This window comes from Protomyctophum parallelum (genome assembly GCF_964188405.1).
Source record: "Protomyctophum parallelum genome assembly, chromosome: 2".
Taxonomy (NCBI): Eukaryota; Metazoa; Chordata; class Actinopteri; order Myctophiformes; family Myctophidae; genus Protomyctophum; species Protomyctophum parallelum.
Window position 1 is genome coordinate 42,019,279 of NC_139699.1, and position 19,039 is coordinate 42,038,317.

General features: G+C 43.9%; 1 protein-coding gene across 1 annotated transcript; it reads right to left on the minus strand.

Moving 5' to 3' along the window:
- Window positions 1–483: 483 nt before the first annotated feature.
- On the minus strand, window positions 484–18,080 carry ubap1lb (ubiquitin associated protein 1-like b). Its single transcript, XM_083759303.1, has 9 exons — window positions 17,998–18,080; window positions 12,373–12,508; window positions 7,566–7,765; window positions 6,963–7,104; window positions 6,010–6,091; window positions 5,163–5,425; window positions 2,702–2,917; window positions 1,093–1,194; window positions 484–974 (listed from the first exon to the last, which is right to left on the minus strand). Exons 2-9 carry the CDS (start codon window positions 12,496–12,498, stop codon window positions 843–845), a joined length of 1,263 nt encoding a protein of 420 aa, XP_083615429.1. The 5' UTR covers window positions 12,499–12,508; window positions 17,998–18,080; the 3' UTR covers window positions 484–842.
- Between the last annotated feature and the right edge of the window lie 959 nt (window positions 18,081–19,039).

The following is a 19,039-nucleotide window of genomic DNA, read 5'->3' on the forward strand; positions in this document are numbered from 1 at the left end:
CATTCTTATAAATTAGAGTTATAGGCATATTAAAAAGCAAAAGAGCCAGGAATTGCCAGATGTATGTACATCATTCATTCACTTGGCAACAGCATCCATCAATCACAAGGGAAACATTACGTGACTTTTGCACATTGAATAAACTATTTGCAAACTAAACTATTTTGGTCAAAGGCTCAATAACAAAACTGGAAAAAAAAGAAGCAATATCCTTATTTAAAGGCCACTGGTCCATAAATGAGCAAAACTATTAATACTTTTCTTTTAAATTCAGAGCACCCTCTACAGATCTGGTCAATGGGTCATTTATGTTGTGCTAAATGTAGGGAGAGCAAAATTCAACAAAGTTTTGGGTCTGAGAGGCTAAATGTCATCAAACGGCTGTCCGCGGCTCAAATGCTGAAAAAATAATGGGCCTTTTTTTTTATCCCATGATTTTGTAACCCAACCCAATTATCTAATGTGATCCTGGGCTCTACACACCCTCCGCCAACCTGGGGAGAGCAACGGACTTTAACTCATGCTTCCAAGTTGCTCCTTTGCACCTGACAGGAGGGAGTTTCCCTGGTTGGACGTAGCGCGTGGAGGGAACACGTTATTCAAACCAGTTCCTTTCCCCTCCATCAGGAGCTGCATGTTTTTTGTGAGGGTACCTACCCTAGGGGACACAGGGAGAAACTCCAAACAGAAGGCCCTTTCGCCAACCCCGCCTTGGGTATGGGCACTGATGAGGCGGAGGAGAGGACACGCTGCCAGCGCCCACAGCGTCACGAGCGGGAATCGAACCCAGGACCTTCTAGCTGTGAGGCGACAGCACTACCTGTCCCTCCCAGTGGTTGTTGTCATGTATGCATCATTAGTTCCTCCAGGGCTCTCTCCCAGTGGTTGTCATGGACAAGCAGGACCTCTTTGATGGCGTTCTGCTGGAAGCCCATCTCGTTGAACTGCCTGAGCAGATGAAGGAACTCCTTAGCCTGAGAACGGACACGACAAGATCGTTTTACACTCTTTACACTCGTATAATTATTATACACAAGCAGTGTATACATGACATAGGAGGAGGAGGAGGAGGAGGAGGAGGGCGATCTTTACCTTGGTCTCACAGTTCTGGAACATCTCCAGGGCCTCCTCCACCTGAGCTTCATCGTACCCCAGCTGACAGAGACGCTCACAGGCCAGCATGTAGCTCAAGATCTACAGACAGAGACACACCATGTAGCTCAAGATCTACAGACAGACACACAACATGTAGCTCAAGGTCTACAGACAGACACACAACATGTAGCTCAAGATCTACAGACAGACACACACCATGTAGCTCAAGATACAGACAGACACACACCATGTAGCTCAATATCTACAGACAGACACACACCATGTAGCTCAAGATACAGACAGACACACACCATGTAGCTCAATATCTACAGACAGACACACACCATGTAGCTCAAGATCTACAGACAGACACATAGACACACCATGTAGCTCAAGATCTACAGACGGAGACAGAGATGGTCACATCAGGCCACCATGTAACTGCAGCATCTGTCGACCGGGTCCGGGGACCCCCAGGGGTCCTTGAGGGAGTTCCAGGGGGTCCCCAGCTAAATGATAGTTTGTAACCAAATGGACCCTTATGGGTCTGTAACTCTGAGAGTACACGTACAAATGGAACCAAATGGACCCATTAGGGTTAAATTAACATTGATTTACAATATAAATGAGAATCCCAGAGATAGCAATTCCATTAAATGGGGGTCCGTAGGGTAGACTAATGCATGTCAGTCCTTGAAATTAAACGGGTTGAGAATCACTGCTAGAGCCGTACAAATCTTCTCTTATGGGGGTCTTTGGCATATCTTTTCAAATGGGGGTCCGTGGGCTAATTAGTGTCAATTTGGGGGTCCTTCACATGGAACAGGTTTGGGAACCACTGAGATACACTGGGAGCTGAAACCAGATGTTGCATTGGTTCAACCAACGCCAACAGTGAGCTAGAGGCGGTCTGCTTCACGTTAGGAAAGGTGCAAAAAAGGATACAAATAATAAGAAAAAATGGATTTGGCAGACCGTTGCAAGAATTACATAAGTTAAATAAATTCTATCAGTTGTATGACGGGGATCATTGCACAAAAATGTTGGCCCCGTCGCAAATTACACAAACGTTCAGTGACAGTGATGGATTGCTGCTATTAGATCTTTGAACTATAAGTGTACCAATATTACTATACAAAGGAATAAGATGTCAGCGTGCATTAGAGCTCTGAATGGGAACGGAACAGAAGAACAGCGAGATAAGAGAGACATGTTGACATTATTGAACGGGGCAGTGTTGATTTCGTCGACTAACAACTAAGACGAAAAATGTTCGTCGACTACCTATTTTCACTGACGAAAACTAAATGGAAACTAAATGAAAACTAAGCTATGATGACTAAAACTAAGAATAAATATATTGACAATTTCGTCAACAAATAAAAACTAGACGAAAATGTTAGGAAGGGACTAGCGGACGAGAGATCCAGTAGAAGTCATTTTACACTTGGTTGCATGCTGAAAATAGCCGATCTACAAGCTCACAACGCGCCGCAGCGCGACGGCCAATTACAGATAAGTCTGGGGGTCCTTGACGTGAAAAAGGTTGAGAACCACTACGGTTTTGTAGAATGGTCCTCAGGTCTGATTGGGTGAACCAACCGACCTGTTCAGGGGACTGCTGGCCCGTCCTCTGCAGGGCGACGATGGCCTCTCGGAGGGGGTACCCTCGGTCCGTCACGGCCCTCAGCAGAGCCCTCTCCTCTGGGCTCAGAGCCGACAGCAGTTCCACAGACCAGTCCGGCTGTAGTGGTGCTGCTGCGTGGGAATCCAGGGGTCGCGGCGGGGTCCCAGAGCAGGGATAATAATATGGGCTGAGAGACTGCAGCGGGGTGGGAGAGAGAGAAGAGACCAGAAGTCATGGAATGTGTCCCTCGGGTGCGTATACGAGTCATGACTGGATGTATAAAGACAGAGGAAGATAAACAGGGTGTGGAAAAACTAAATATGACTTTAGATGCCCATGTGGGGGCTGACTGTGACCCTGCATGCTGACAGACAGTGGTGGTGGAACAAGTACTGAAATGATTTACTTAACTCATTTAGACCTGAGGACGATTCTACAAATGCCTTCTAAATCCTGACAGTTTTCTGAAAAACCTCATGTTTCTATGTCAGTCGTTCTCAAACATTTACAGGTCAAGGACCCCCAAAAATATACGTAATTTGACCGCCGACCCCCCATCTGAAAATATGTTGTTCCAGGGACCCCCCACCCAGAAGCAAAGATTTGAACAAAAACGTTCACTCTGAAAGAATATATATAAAGATTTGTAATACTACTAATAATCCAAATCTACAAAATAACTAGTTTTCAAATAAGTGTATTGGACTAAAATTATACAAAATGTGCCTTCCGAGATGTAGTGCAGTAGAAGTAAAAGTATTGGAAATTGGAAATACTCAAGGAAAGTACAAAACAATACCTCAGAATTGTACTAAAGTACAATACTTGAGTAAATTAACTTAGTTACTTTCCTACCGCTGGCTGACAAGACGGCGTGAACGTGCCAAATGGAATGACATTCATGGCGTGTCTCACCTCCGGGCGAGTAACCTTGAGACGCTTTGCCTTGCTGAGAAAGACCGTTTCGGAGCACATCCACTTGTTAATCCTGGTGAACTCATAGTAGGATCTTGGCCAGATTCCAGGGCCAGACTTTACGCTAGCTAAGTTTAGACAGCACAGTAATCCACAAGAACATTTTAGAAATGTGCAGTGAAAAGTGAAAGAGGGGGGGGGGGGGGGGGGGTTGATAGTTAAATACATTTTCTCTTCTATTTGCAAAAACAGTGGTAATCTTCAACCAAAACATTGTACGTAATAAATTGAAACAAATGCCTCAAATGACATGGAATTGAATTACGTGAACTGTAAATGATGTGAACTTGAACACAAGCAAGTTCAGCTAGGTCGGTGTGTATGAGCCTACAAGGTCACACACGTTGTGAGCTTGTAGATTGTCCACTTTCCAAAAGTATCACAATACTCTAAACAAGGCTACCCCTCCTTACCCCTTATCCCTAAACTCATTTGCCATTTTATGCTATTTTGAAAAACCTTTTAAAATAGTTCAAATAGCCGATCTACAAGCTCACAACGTGATGATGTAGATCGGCTATAGTCGAACTATTTTAAAATGTTTTTCAAAAGCAAGATAGGGCCCTCATTCTGCAAAGTAACTAGTACTGTAAGTTGCCAAATTATTGTTGTGTAGTAAATAAAAAAAAGTACAAGCATAAAGTATTTAACAATGTAATGATCAAGAAAAGTACGTATACCGGTACGTAAGTAACCAAAGTAAAAAAAGTACAATTACACAGAGTAAATGTAATTTGTTACTTTCCATCACTACTTGTGGTGATTAAAATGCCTACTGTATGTACTGTAAGCTACTCATAGTAAGGTCATTCCTCCTGGCCGCTAAAAATAAGAAATCTGGACTTCCAGCTAGAAAACATCCCGCCTTTGGGAAAACCAGCCTATGATTATTTATCCCAAGAGAAAAGGACTTTGTTTTCTAGCCAACATATTTCCAGTGATTCCAGTAAACACAGCTCAGTGTAACTAAAATAGTCACAGAGTCTTATGTAAAAAACAAAAAGGCCAAATTTATAATTCTCCATTTCTTTTGTGTGATGATGGGCTCTAAAGAATGAATGAAATTAAGAGAAATTAGAGTTGGTTTTGTGAGTAATTTTTATGAGGTTTCTCGGGGGGGGGGGGGGGGGGGGGGGTGTCAATCATCCCCCGTCGTGGGACATGTAATCCAATGTTTTACTTATAGTAAAAATAGAAATACTGCAATATAGAAATACTCTGTTACAAGTAAATGTCCAGAATTCAAAATGTACTCGAGTAAAAGTACAAAAAAAGTGTAAAAGTCATTACGATGGCATCAAGTCCCGCCAAATTACATTTTAGTAAATCACCTGTAGATTTAGTCGACTAAAACTAGACTAACACTAAAACATTCCAGGTGACTAAAACTAAGTGAAAACTATTCAAGAGACTATGACTAAAACTAAAATCAAAACGCGTTGCCAAAAACAACACTGCCCCTTACCAGCTTGTTGTTGTGTTTAATGTCGGCGACCCCGCCGACCGTGTTGGCCCTGGTGGTGGGAGGTCTGTGCTTCTGGGCCGTGGGAGCCTGCGTGGCTTTCCTCTGGGCCGTGGGAGCCTGCGTGGGTTCTGCGCTGTGATTGGTCTTCTTCTGGCCGTCCAACGACCCCGAGAGGGAACACTGGCGCAGGTTCTTCCTGCGCTGATGAGGCAAGCTGCGCAGACACAGGGACGTGCAGAGAGTGTTATAGAGAGGCATGCAGGCTGCGCAGACACAGGGACGTGCAGAGTGTTATAGAGAGGCATGCAGGCTGCGCAGACACAGGGACGTGCAGAGTGTTATAGAGAGGCATGCAGGCTGCGCAGACACAGGGACGTGCAGAGAGTGTTATAGAGAGGCATGCAGGCTGCGCAGACACAGGGACATGCAGAGAGTGTTATAGAGAGGCATGCAGGCTGCGCAGACACAGGGACATGCAGAGTGTTAGAGAGGCATGCAGGCTGCGCAGACACAGGGACGTGCAGAGTGTTATAGAGAGGCATGCAGGCTGCGCAGACACAGGGACATGCAGAGAGTGTTATAGAGAGGCATGCAGGCTGCGCAGACACAGGGACGTGCAGAGTGTTATAGAGAGGCATGCAGGCTGCGCAGACACAGGGACATGCAGAGAGTGTTATAGAGAGGCATGCAGGCTGCGCAGACACAGGGACGTGCAGAGTGTTATAGAGAGGCATGCAGGCTGCGCAGACACAGGGACGTGCAGAGAGTGTTATAGAGAGGCATGCAGGCTGCGCAGACACAGGGACATGCAGAGAGTGTTATAGAGAGGCATGCAGGCTGCGCAGACACAGGGACATGCAGAGTGTTAGAGAGGCATGCAGGCTGCGCAGACACAGGGACGTGCAGAGTGTTATAGAGAGGCATGCAGGCTGCGCAGACACAGGGACATGCAGAGAGTGTTATAGAGAGGCATGCAGGCTGCGCAGACACAGGGACGTGCAGAGTGTTATAGAGAGGCATGCAGGCTGCGCAGACAGGGACGTGCAGAGTGTTATAGAGAGGCATGCAGGCAAGATTTGCGCCACATTTTCATGATTTTTCAAAAATAGCAGATCTACAAGCTACAAGATCTAAAGCTCGCTATGAGCTTGTAGATCTGCTATTGTTCAATAGCTAAGGTATAACATAATGTTTAAAAAAAGGGGTTCCCGTCCAGAATGGGTTAATGCAAAATGCTGCGTTCAGGAGACTTCTGAATGCTGCCTTCCGGTATGGCATCATGGAAAGGAAAGGAAAGGGGGGGGGGGGCAGTCGTTTTTACAGACTGGGTAAAAGGGGGCAGGGGCTGAAGCCCCCCATTGATGTCTATGTGTGCACGTGCCTGCTCAGACAGGTGGGCGGGTTGAGCAGGTCTGGGGTGAAGGGTCTCTGGGCTCTCCTCTCGCCTGGCAGCTGGCATGAAGCAGGCACGGTGGGGCCTCCTCCTCCTCCTCCTCCTGCTCCTCCTCCTCCCAAAGAGTAGGGCTGCACGATATGGACAACATTTCATATCTCTGTATTTATGCCAAATATTGCGATATTGATGCGATACACGATATTACCGTTAAACAGTCATATTCTATATATTAAGTTCCCACACTTGTTATTGTAGCGACAATGAAAACTAGCATCGATGGGATGGCTTTACAAGTAGTGGACAAAATATCGATATATCAATGATATATTGATACCGGTATATCGATACTGATATTGCGCATTTTCATACCTCGACAACAATAACGATGTATCGTGCAGCCTTACCAAAGAGGCTTCTTTAGCCAGCAGAAGAACCTTTTTAGTTTTCTCCGCCGCGGCGGGGCTCTTCTCTCCTTCGTCGCCCGAGGAGTCCGAGCGGGCAAAGTTGATGGCGGTGCGTGGGTCCTTGGGGTCGAGGCTGTGGGACCTGATTGATTGATTGATTGATTGAATTTTTTTATTTCACAGTATGTAGAATGGGTACATTTCAAACGAAAGCACAAGTCAATACAAAAACTGCTACTTTAAAGAGGATGAAACCATGATAAAGCACTTGTTTGCATCAGGGTCCACCATTTTCAATTCATGCATAACAATTAAAGACGTACAGATATACGCTTCTATGACAAAAGAAAACACGTACAATATGGGAAAAAAGGAAGTCCGATTTTTATTACGGCGGCCAGTTTTTCTAATTTTTCGAGTCACACTTTTATTGGAAGGGCATTATTCTTCCGGTTTGAGGGAAAGGGAGTTCTGGTTACAAGCTCGTAGTGCCGCGCTACGAGCTTGTAGATTTGCTATTTTTCAATAGCTAAAGTAGAACAGAATGCTTAAAACACCAAAAGGGGTTCCCGCCCCAACATGAGTTATAACGGCTATAATAACCTCTGTCGAGGGTTGGGCTCCCAGAAGTCTGAGTGGTGTCGGCTGGCCAGGCGGCTCTGCTGGGGGCTGCTGAACATCATCCAATATGGAGGGCAGGACGGCTGCACGGAGCACGGGACAGGAGGTTTAGGCTGGCTGGGGGGGGCAGCGTAGCCCCCCTGGAGCCCCGTCAGCACCCACTTCTCCAGACTGAATTCGTACTGCATGAGACACAAAAACATCAAGAAAAATGATTAGTATGTACATTTCTTCACTCCATTTCTTCCTCGGCTAATTAATAAAACTGTAGGGGACAGTGGGATTTCGCAGTGGCCGCCCCTTCACTGTGGAACTCACTCCCAGCTCACATCAGAGCTGCCCCCCCCCCCCCACCACCACCTTCACCACATTCAAAAGCACACTCAAAACCCACCTTTTCAGACTTACTTTCCCTACATACTGTAAATCCCTACCACTATTTGTTTTCCCTTAGTCTCTAGTTTTTAACCTTTTTAACTAGTTTATTTCATCATAAGGGATCTCTTAAAGGCAATGGAATGTGGCACAGTGATTGGTTTAATTATTGTAACACCCAAACCACACCTATGCATAATGTAACGGGTAACGGAGGTGTTTTAGGGATTTAGACAGGTAACCAAAATACCAACTTTAGTGGGGGAACACCCCTTCCCCAATGCTAAATCCCCAAATAGTGTATTTAGAATGCTCAAACGAAAATGGAGCCCATAGTGTTGCACTGTTGCCTGGAAATTACAATGGAGAGAGAGAAAGCTAGGTCTGCTAATTCCCCAACACAGTAACTCTGTCATTTCTTGACCATTTCGGACGCGGGCGGCTTGCCGGAACCGGGCCAGCACCTTGTGGGTCTGGAAGTTCCACCATGGACCCCCAAACGGAGTTGCTCTGACGAACGACAAAACACGTTGGTGTGTCTGTAAATTAAACACTTCAAAAAAGGAAAAGAGATGAGGTGATTTTTGTTTTACTTTGTTCTACCTGTTCTTGGAGTGCTGCCTTTTTCTTTGCAGGATCTCTCTCTCTATAATTGTGTCTTTACGTACTTCTCATGACTATATGAGGCAGTGCTAACGCCGTGTCTTAAGACTCTTGGCTATAGTCCTACAACATTAGCAAGTAGGCCTACGTTGTTTCTTTCTAATAAGTCATAAGCGATCCATGTCCAAATATACAGAGGAATGAGACTGGGCATGCAGTCGCTGCAGCTGAGTGGGATCAGAGTTGATTGTTATGATAATGCTAATTACAATCAGGTACATTCACAGGATGTTTCACATGCCTCCTTGTAGCGTTTGATACATTGTGATGCAGAAAGAACAGAAAGCAGGCACTGACACCTCATTAGTTATGAGCTAAATGTTAAAGAACAGAAAGCAGGCACTGACACCTCATTAGTTATGAGCTAAATGTTAAAGAACAGAAAGCAGGCACTGACACCTCATTAGTTATGAGCTAAATGTTAAAGAACAGAAAGCAGACTCTGACACCTCATTAGTTATGAGTTAAATGTTAACGAACAGAAAGCAGGCACTGACACCTCATTAGTTATGAGCTAAATGTTAAAGAACAGAAAGCAGGCACTGACACCTCATTAGTTATGAGCTAAATGTTAAAGAACAGAAAGCAGGCACTGACACCTCATTAGTTATGAGCTAAATGTTAAAGAACAGAAAGCAGGCACTGACACCTCATTAGTTATGAGCTAAATGTTAAAGAACAGAAAGCAGACTCTGACACCTCATTAGTTATGAGTTAAATGTTAACGAACAGAAAGCAGGCACTGACACCTCATTAGTTATGAGTTAAATATTAAAGAACAGAAAGCAGGCACTGACACCTCATTAGTTATGAGCTAAATGTTAACGAACAGAAAGCAGGCACTGACACCTCATTAGTTATGAGCTAAATGTTAAAGAACAGAAAGCAGGCACTGACACCTCATTAGTTATGAGCTAAATGTTAAAGAACAGAAAGCAGGCACTGACACCTCATTAGTTATGAGCTAAATGTTAAAGAACAGAAAGCAGGCACTGACACCTCATTAGTTATGAGCTAAATGTTAACGAACAGAAAGCAGACTCTGACACCTCATTAGTTATGAGCTAAATGTTAAAGAACAGAAAGCAGGCTCTGACACCTCATTAGTTATGAGCTAAATGTTAACGAACAGAAAGCAGGCACTGGCCCAGGCCGTAGCGTAACGGTCTGGGCACCGGACTGGTGATCCAGTCGCGGTGTGCCGCGGGTTCGACTCCCGGACCCGACACGGCCTTTACCGCATGTCATCCCCCCATCTCTCTCCCGTTTCCTGTCAGCCTACTTTCTATCCCTTAAAAAATCAATAAAGGCGTAAGCCGCAAAAACATATCTTTAAAAAAAAAAAAAAAAAAAAAAAAGCAGGCACTGACACCTCATTAGTTATGAGCTAAATGTTAAAGAACAGAAAGCAGACTCTGACACCTCATTAGTTATGAGCCAAATGTTAACGAACAGAAAGCAGACTCTGACACCTCATTATAGTTATGAGCTAAATGTTAACGAACAGAAAGCAGACTCTGACACCTCATTAGTTATGAGCTAAATGTTAAAGAACAGAAAGCAGGCACTGACACCTCATTAGTTATGAGCTAAATGTTAAAGAACAGAAAGCAGGCACTGACACCTCATTAGTTATGAGCTAAATGTTAAAGAACAGAAAGCAGACTCTGACACCTCATTAGTTATGAGCTAAATGTTAACGAACAGAAAGCAGACTCTGACACCTCATTAGTTATGAGCTAAATGTTAAAGAACAGAAAGCAGACTCTGACACCTCATTAGTTATGAGTTAAATGTTAACGAACAGAAAGCAGACTCTGACACCTCATTAGTTATGAGCTAAATGTTAAAGAACAGAAAGCAGGCACTGACACCTCATTAGTTATGAGTTAAATGTTAACGAACAGAAAGCAGGCACTGACACCTCATTAGTTATGAGCTAAATGTTAACGAACAGAAAGCAGACTCTGACAGTCCAGTGTTGTTTTTGACAGCACATTTCTATTTTAGTTTAGTCATAGTCTTTGGAATGAAACTTCATTTAGTTTTAGTCACCTGGAATGTTTTAGTGTTAGTTAGTCTAGTTTTAGTCGACTAAATGTCATGTGATTTTAATCGACTAAATCTACAGGTGATTTAGTCAACTAAAATGTATTCCGGCGGGCCTATAACAGGACCTATAACATAACATTGCTTTTTGAGCTCCCCTGTGTATTTCCTATCCCCACAAATATGCAATTATGAACAATCAGGATCAGAAACAGCACAACATTTTCTGTTTGGATGTATGGTCTGTCAATCAGATAGGACCTTTCTGTTTGGATGTATGGGCTGTCAATCAGATAGGACTTTTCTGTTTGGATGTATGGGCTGTCAATCAGATAGGACCTTTCTGTTTGGATGTATGGGCTGTCAATCAGATAGGACTTTTCTGTTTGGATGTATGGGCTGTCAATCAGATAGGACTTTTCTGTTTGGATGTATGAGCTGTCAATCAGATAGGACTTTTCTGTTTGGATGTATGGGCTGTCAATCAGATAGGACTTTTCTGTTTGGATGTATGTGCTGTCAATCAGATAGGACTTTTCTGTTTGGATGTATGGGCTGACAATCAGATAGGACCTTTCTGTTTGGATGTATGGGCTGTCAATCAGATAGGACCTTTCTGTTTGGATGTATGGGCTGTCAATCAGATAGGACTTTTCTGTTTGGATGTATGGGCTGTCAATCAGATAGGACTTTTCTGTTTGGATGTATGGGCTGTCAATCAGATAGGACTTTTCTGTTTGGATGTATGGGCTGTCAATCAGATAGGACCTTTCTGTTTGGATGTATGGGCTGTCAATCAGATAGGACTTTTCTGTTTGGATGTATGGGCTGTCAATCAGATAGGACTTTTCTGTTTGGATGTATGGGCTGACAATCAGATAGGACCTTTCTGTTTGGATGTATGGGCTGTCAATCAGATAGGACTTTTCTGTTTGGATGTATGGGCTGTCAATCAGATAGGACTTTTCTGTTTGGATGTATGGGCTGTCAATCAGATAGGACTTTTCTGTTTGGATGTATGGGCTGTCAATCAGATAGGACTTTTCTGTTTGGATGTATGGGCTGTCAATCAGATAGGACTTTTCTGTTTGGATGTATGGGCTGTCAATCAGATAGGACTTTTCTGTTTGGATATATGGGCTGTCAATCAGATAGGACTTTTCTGTTTGGATGTATGGGCTGTCAATCAGATAGGACCTTTCTGTTTGGATGTATGGGCTGTCAATCAGATAGGACTTTTCTGTTTGGATGTATGGGCTGTCAATCAGATAGGACTTTTCTGTTTGGATGTATGGGCTGTCAATCAGATAGGACCTTTCTGTTTGGATGTATGGGCTGTCAATCAGATAGGACCTTTCTGTTTGGATGTATGGGCTGTCAATCAGATAGGACTTTTCTGTTTGGATGTATGGGCTGTCAATCAGATAGGACTTTTCTGTTTGGATGTATGGGCTGTCAATCAGATAGGACTTTTCTGTTTGGATGTATGGGCTGTCAATCAGATAGGACTTTTCTGTTTGGATGTATGGGCTGTCAATCAGATAGGACTTTTCTGTTTGGATGTATGGGCTGTCAATCAGATAGGACTTTTCTGTTTGGATGTATGGGCTGTCAATCGGATAGGACTTTTCTGTTTGGATGTATGGGGCTCACGGCGGTGCCCCCCCCCCCCACACACACACACACACGCACATGCACCTACCCCCGTCTGTTGCAGTATGGTGAGGTAGTAATCAGGGACCGTCATGTCTGGGGCAGTAATCAGTTCCACCTCTTCCTTGGCTTCTTGTAAATTCCCCAGAGGCATTCTCATAGGAACACAGTCCATTTTAACTGCTCTCTGGGAGAGAGCGAGAGAGAGAACAATAGTTACTTGGTTTTCTTGCTCCTAATACTGTATTACATCCATTTTTTAAAGTTTTCAGGTGACCAGATATGAAAGCCATATCCACCTAAATTTGATTTTGTGGCTTGAAGGCCTATAGCCCTATATCCTACAATTTACAATGTAGGCATTTAGCAGACACTCTTAATACAGAGTGACTTACAGTAAGCATGAACAACACATGGTATTGTAATATATCATATACATAGAAATAGTCATCAAGAACCATACGTAAGCTAAGAACCTAAGAATGCGTATACACTATAGTGATATGTCTACATAGAATGCTATCTAAACATAAGTTGAGCCTTTGCATACGCCTGTAAGGGCAAGTGCTACGGGCTAAGATGGAGTCTGAAGAGGTGGGTTTTAAGACTACAGCGGAAGATTGGGAGTGAGTCTGCAGTTCTGATGGCAATGGGAAGTGCGTTCCATAGTTTTGGAGCCAAAAGGTAGAAGAGTTTGGGGTGTGTGGAGTGTTGTCCCGGCTGGTTTTAATGAATGTTCTTCCAACTTCCCTGCATTGGCTGATCTGAACATGCGGGAGGGTTTGTAGGGTCCGATCAGACTTTGAAGGTATGGTACAGTAGGTACATCAATTGGAGAGACTTAAGTGTGCATGTAGGCCAGTAGAGAGTGAGTTACAATAGTTTACATTACAAGTATTACAAGTTTTAATATGACTGATGTCTGGATGAAGAGCTGGGCTGACTCCTGGGTGAGGAAGGGTCTAATTTGTCGAATGTTATAGAGTGTAAGCCTACAGGACCAAGTGACCGTTGTAATGTGTACTTTGAATAAGAGACTGTCCAGGACAACACCAAGGTTCTTTGCTGTTGAAACAAAAGTTACCAAGGCGTTGTCTATGGAAATAGTTAGCTCCTGCAGGACTTAGCTGGGAAGAAGAAGAGAAGCTCAGTCTTGTCTGGGTTCAGCATGAGGTGATGAGAAGACATCCACTGTACCCTAGTCTTATTTTATACATTGTTGGTTCTATATTGGTTAAGAGTGAATTTACACACCTAGGCCCAACAGAGAACAGACTAGAGCTATAGTCTGCAGGTGCACACACACACACACACACACACACACACACACACACACACACACACACACACACACACACACACACACACACACACACACACACACACACACACACACACACACACACACACACACACACACACACACACACACACACACACACACTCACACTCACGTTATGAATACTTCTATTCCTCTTTTAGTGGAGGATATTAAGTCAATATTTCATGTGAATCGTTCACTTTATGGTACAAGCACCAAAATTGGCACACGAGTGCTTCGGAACCTACTCTCTCAGAAAAGTACGTTGTCCACTTGAAAAAACAAAATGGACACCATTTTTCAAGATGGCCGCCAAATGAAAAAGGCCTTTTGTGGCGGTTCTGGACAACCGTGGGTCCGACCGACTCGAGACCGGGCACTGCACTCCCTGTGGGTGTGTGGAACGTGTGTCGAATTTGAAGTCGGTGGGGAGAACGGTTCTCGAGTTACGTGGATTACAGACGTACACACACACAGAATTTGTGCAATTAGCAGATCATTGGAACGGTTGTTCGCTTGGTGATACAAGCGTGACATTTGCCGTGAACATTCCTTTGGTCAACTCTTTAACTTCTTAAACCGAGCCATCCAAAAATCCAATATGGCGGTGATATTTCAAGATGGCCACCAAAATTAGACTGGTTTTGCATTTCAGCATATATTTGGCTATACCTTTGTGATGTAATGTACCATACTACTGTATAATACTGTACGGCACTGTAGGGCATCATACTGTACCATACTGTACTGTACTGTACTGTACAGTACCATACTGTACTGCACCGTACCGTACTGTACTGTACTGTACTGTACTGTACTGTACCGTACTGCATGGTACCATACTGTACCGTACTGTACCATACTGTACCGTACCTTACTGTATGGTATCATACTGTACCATACTGTACCGTACTGTACTGTACTGTACTGTACTGTACCATACTGTACCGTACTGTACCATACTGCATGGTACCATACTGTACCGTACTGTACCTTACTGTATGGTATCATACTGTACCGTACTGTACTGTACTGTACTGTACCGTACTGTACCGTACTGCATGGTACCATACTGTACCGTACTGTACTGTACTGTACTGTACCGTACCGTACCGTACCGTACCGTACTGTACTGTACGGCATCATACTGTACTGTACCATACTTTATGGTATCATACTGTACCATGCCGTACCGCACGTTACTGTACCGTACTGTACTTTACCATACTGTACTGTAACATACTATAGTGTACTGTACAGTACCGTGTGTGTGTGTGTGTGTGTGTGTGTGCACTTGCAGGGAAAAGGGGAGGGGTCGGGTAATGTGGAAATTGTAATGTAATTTGTGTCACAGTGAAATGTTGTGCAATAACAGTATGTCATACAAAAGCAATATTTGTACAGTAAATATGACATGGATGCAATGTAATGCAGATGGATTTCTGTGGCATGCATCATTTTTTGTGCATAGAGAGATGTGTACTAACGGAGTGATTTGGTAGGAGAAGTCGGACGGATAAACGGACATATTGCTTTTCATCCCCTATATATAGTAGTAGGATCTAGGATGAGCATCAAAACTATATATTTTAAATACTTTTCATTAGCACATGCTTGAATTTTACATTCCATAGGGCTGGACCACACATGGACCCCATTTGGTTTTGTTTTCTGCATCTTCCTCTGTGACCTGCCACCTTCATGTCATCTCTCACAGCATCCTTTAACCTCGTCTTTGGCCATCCTCTTACCTGGCAGCTACATCTTCAGCATCCTTCTCCCAATGTACCCTCATCCCTCCTTTTCACATGTCTAAACCATCTCAACCTCACCTCTCTTGCTTTATCCCCAAACCTTCTAACCTGGGCTGATCCTCTAATTCAGTAATTTCTGATAATGTCCTTCCTTTTCACTCCTAATGAGAACCATAGCATCCTTAATTCTGCCACCTCCAGCTGTGCCTCCTTTTCATCAGTGCCACCGTTTCCAACCGTACAGCATGGCTGGTCTCACTACCATCATATACATCTTCCCTCTCACTGGTAGCCTTCTGTCACAAATAACTCCTGACACATACTATGTCCCATATTCTCAATACATTGGCTTCTCTTGCTAGAACATTTCCATCTCTATACTCACCTTAACCTGTTACACTACTGTCTACTGTCTGGTCAATTGGTACAAATAAATGTCTCCCTCCCTCACCATCTCTCTTTGCACTTACTGTACATCTCAAATAGCCCTGACCACTTCTTAGCCCACACCACCTGACATCACATCTCTCTCTTCTTACCCATCATCAAAAAAAAACCCCAATGGGCATTGCCCATTGACATATATTCAAGTCTGTGTGTGTGTCTGTACATCTGTAATCCACATAACCCGAGAACCGTTCGCCCCACCGACTTCAAATTCGACACACACGTTCCACACACCCACAGGGAGTGCAGTGCCCGGTCTCGAGTCGGTCGGACCCACGGTTGTCCAGAACCGCCACAAAAGGCCCTTTTCATTTGGCGGCCATCTTGAAAAATGGTGGCCATTTAGTTTTTTCAAGTGGACAACGTACGATCGTGTCATTAATATCCTCCACTATTTGGAAAAACGCTGACATAACACGGTCTTCAGTGTAGAAGCAGCAAGCGTGTCCTACTTAGCAATTAACAGTATCGGGGAGGGGCGGGGGAGGTGTGGGAGCGGGGTGGCGCTTACCGTAAGGTCCATTGAGACGGGCCAGACTTAATCTGCCTGGGGAAATATGCATCGCAAAGGCAGATGAAGGCTGGCTACGCGAGGCTAGTGACAGACAGGCCAGATGCTGCTGTCCTTCCATAAGCTCATTAAGTGCTTTCAAGAACGAGAGTATATATAACTAAGGCATACATAATACAGTTGGATACTTCAGTTTTCACATGCATATTCAAGGCCAGAATATTTGCACAGCACACGAGGTCCAAATGTTTGCTCCGATGCGGTTTTATCAACATTATTCAAGTGAAATGAGTTGGTTCATTAAATTTAACAGTAACATTGGGCTAATATACTGTAGCTACCATGTACGACACAGGACAGGGATTTACCCTAGGAATAAAGGTTATATATATTATCATCTGATCATCTATCGATAGTCGACACGACAGTGTCAGTGAGCACAGCTGTCCTGTGCTCATTGGCTGTAATACAGGACTTCTCGGGACGCGGTCGCAACCCATTTTATACTGTACGATGTCCAGTCGACGACAGAGCCAAATATCAAACCTGCTAGATATTCAGAATCGGCCGGAAGGCGTCAGCTGGATCTTCTCGCTGAGCCTTTCACACGCAGCGAGCAAAACCTCTGCGATCAAAGCCCGATCTTGCGTCAGATCGGGAGTTTTGTCGGCGAGCGCCAAAAATGGTCCCCGACAGCATAATCGGAGCAAATATCGTGCAATGTGTACGAGCCATAAGTGAAATCACTGAAGATAACTTTAAAGTGTTAACTAATATATTATTTATCAATAAATAAATGATAATAGATTGCTGGTCTATATAGTGTCGCAGTCCCGCTCCGTTTCATGACGACGAGCGGCCCGGAAGAGAATTTCCCATTCATTTTTCCCATTGACGTTTCAGAAAGTATTGATTTAAAGACCCGTAGGCGTCAGACAAAGCCAACTCGGATGGTGACAATAAACACAAATTTTGTTTCAGAACAACATATATTTAATTCAGCTAAAGAAATAAATCAGGTGAGCTTCCTGTGGAAATGCCCTTGGTTGAGGCAGTGGGTGCTCAGCTGTGAAAATAACTTGACTCATAAACCAACTAAATGGAAAAAAGTGTCACACAAGACTGGCTCAGATGCAATTTTCAAATAAACATGAGAAAGAGTGCCGCTTTTTCCATTTAGTTGGTCTATGAGTTAATATATTTAATTCAAGTGTGGTATTATTTGACCGTGAGAAGGGTCACGGGTCAACTTTTATGAACAAAATTGAATATCAAAAACAATAAATAGTAAACTGACTCTAGTGGGAGCCAACCCTGGGTAAAGCCAGGAGGGGAAAGAAGTGCACCACCTACGTAGACGCACTGCGGCCCGGGGCGACAGCTTAGCAAAGAGTGTGGAGGTAGTTAACAACACTGTAGAGCTCTAGACCCTGATGTAAATAGGAGTGCGGTGGAGTGTGGATTCAGGGCAGCGATCCAGGAGTCCCAAGTTGGTGTAGACCTCACTCACAGTAACTTATTGCATACACTTTATATGCCTTAGTTTTGAGAGATGTGGAATGACAGATAACAAAAAACATCTTTATATTTTCTATAGAGAACCACCGAATGCCATTTTATGAAAACAATAAAGTCGCATACCCGTTTCTTTTAGAGTAGAGCAGACCAACCAGCCTCTTCTCAAATGCTTTGTTCTCTCCTCTCTGGTTATCTTCTTACGGTGTCTGAATTGTGACGTCTCCGACTCGCTGAAGCTACAAAGACTAATGTCAGGATCAGAAGATGCACCTGGTCCTGGTGATGACGACACTTAATCCCACTGAACCACCTGCTGGACCAATAAAGCCACCACGCTGACACACTTTAACTTAGTGAATGACGATACTTAATCCTCCTGAACCAAGTGAACCACTGAACGAAAAACATCTGCGGTCTGCGACGCTAATGAACCACTGACATTAACCTCCTGACCCCAGGCTGTGTGTGCGCATGTGACTAGTGTCCACGCACGCACAGACATTACACACATTTAGAATGTGCAGGTGTGGTCTACTCTAAACCAGTGGTTCCCAAACTTTTTCATGTCAAGGACACCCAAATTGACACCAATTTGACCCCCATTTGAAGAGACATGCCAGGGACCCCCATAAGAGAAGATTTTTACGGCTCTAGCAGTGATTCTCAACCCCTTTAATTTTCTCTAATATCTGGGACCCCCCCAATTTGTATTGTAAAATCAATGTTAATTTAACTCAGTGTACCAATGTTCCATTTGTACATTCTCAGAGTTACAGACCCATAAGGGTCCACTTGGTTATCATTTAGCTGGGGACCCCCTGGAACTCCCTCAAGGGCCCCTAGGGGTCCCTGCACCCCACTTTGGTAACCACTGCTCTAAACCATTGTTTTCTAAACAGTGGGTCTGGTCACAGACCAATTTTTGGGTGGTCACAACTAGAGTAAATCCCATTTTCTTTTCGTACAAAAAAATCACACCTGTGTGAACTGAGTGGTGCAATTCCCAACCTCAACCTGTTTATTTTCATGGACCCCCGGTTTGACATGCATTAGTCTACAGACCCCCATTTAATGGCAATCTCTGGGACCCTTAATTTATATTGTAAAATCTATGTTAATTTATGTTGGTTCCATTTAACAAATGGAACCAACATTTGGTTCCACT

Coding starts and splice junctions, on each gene's coding strand:
- ubap1lb (XM_083759303.1), bottom strand. CDS start 12,498: ATGGACTGTGTTCCTATGAGAATGCCTCTGGGGAATTTACAAGAAGCC. Junction 7,766..12,372: donor CCATACTGCAACAGACGGGG/GTAGGTGCATGT, acceptor TGTCTCATGCAG/TACGAATTCAGTCTGGAGAA. Junction 5,426..6,009: donor AACACTCTGCATGTCCCTGT/GTCTGCGCAGCC, acceptor GTGTCTGCGCAG/CCTGCATGCCTCTCTATAAC.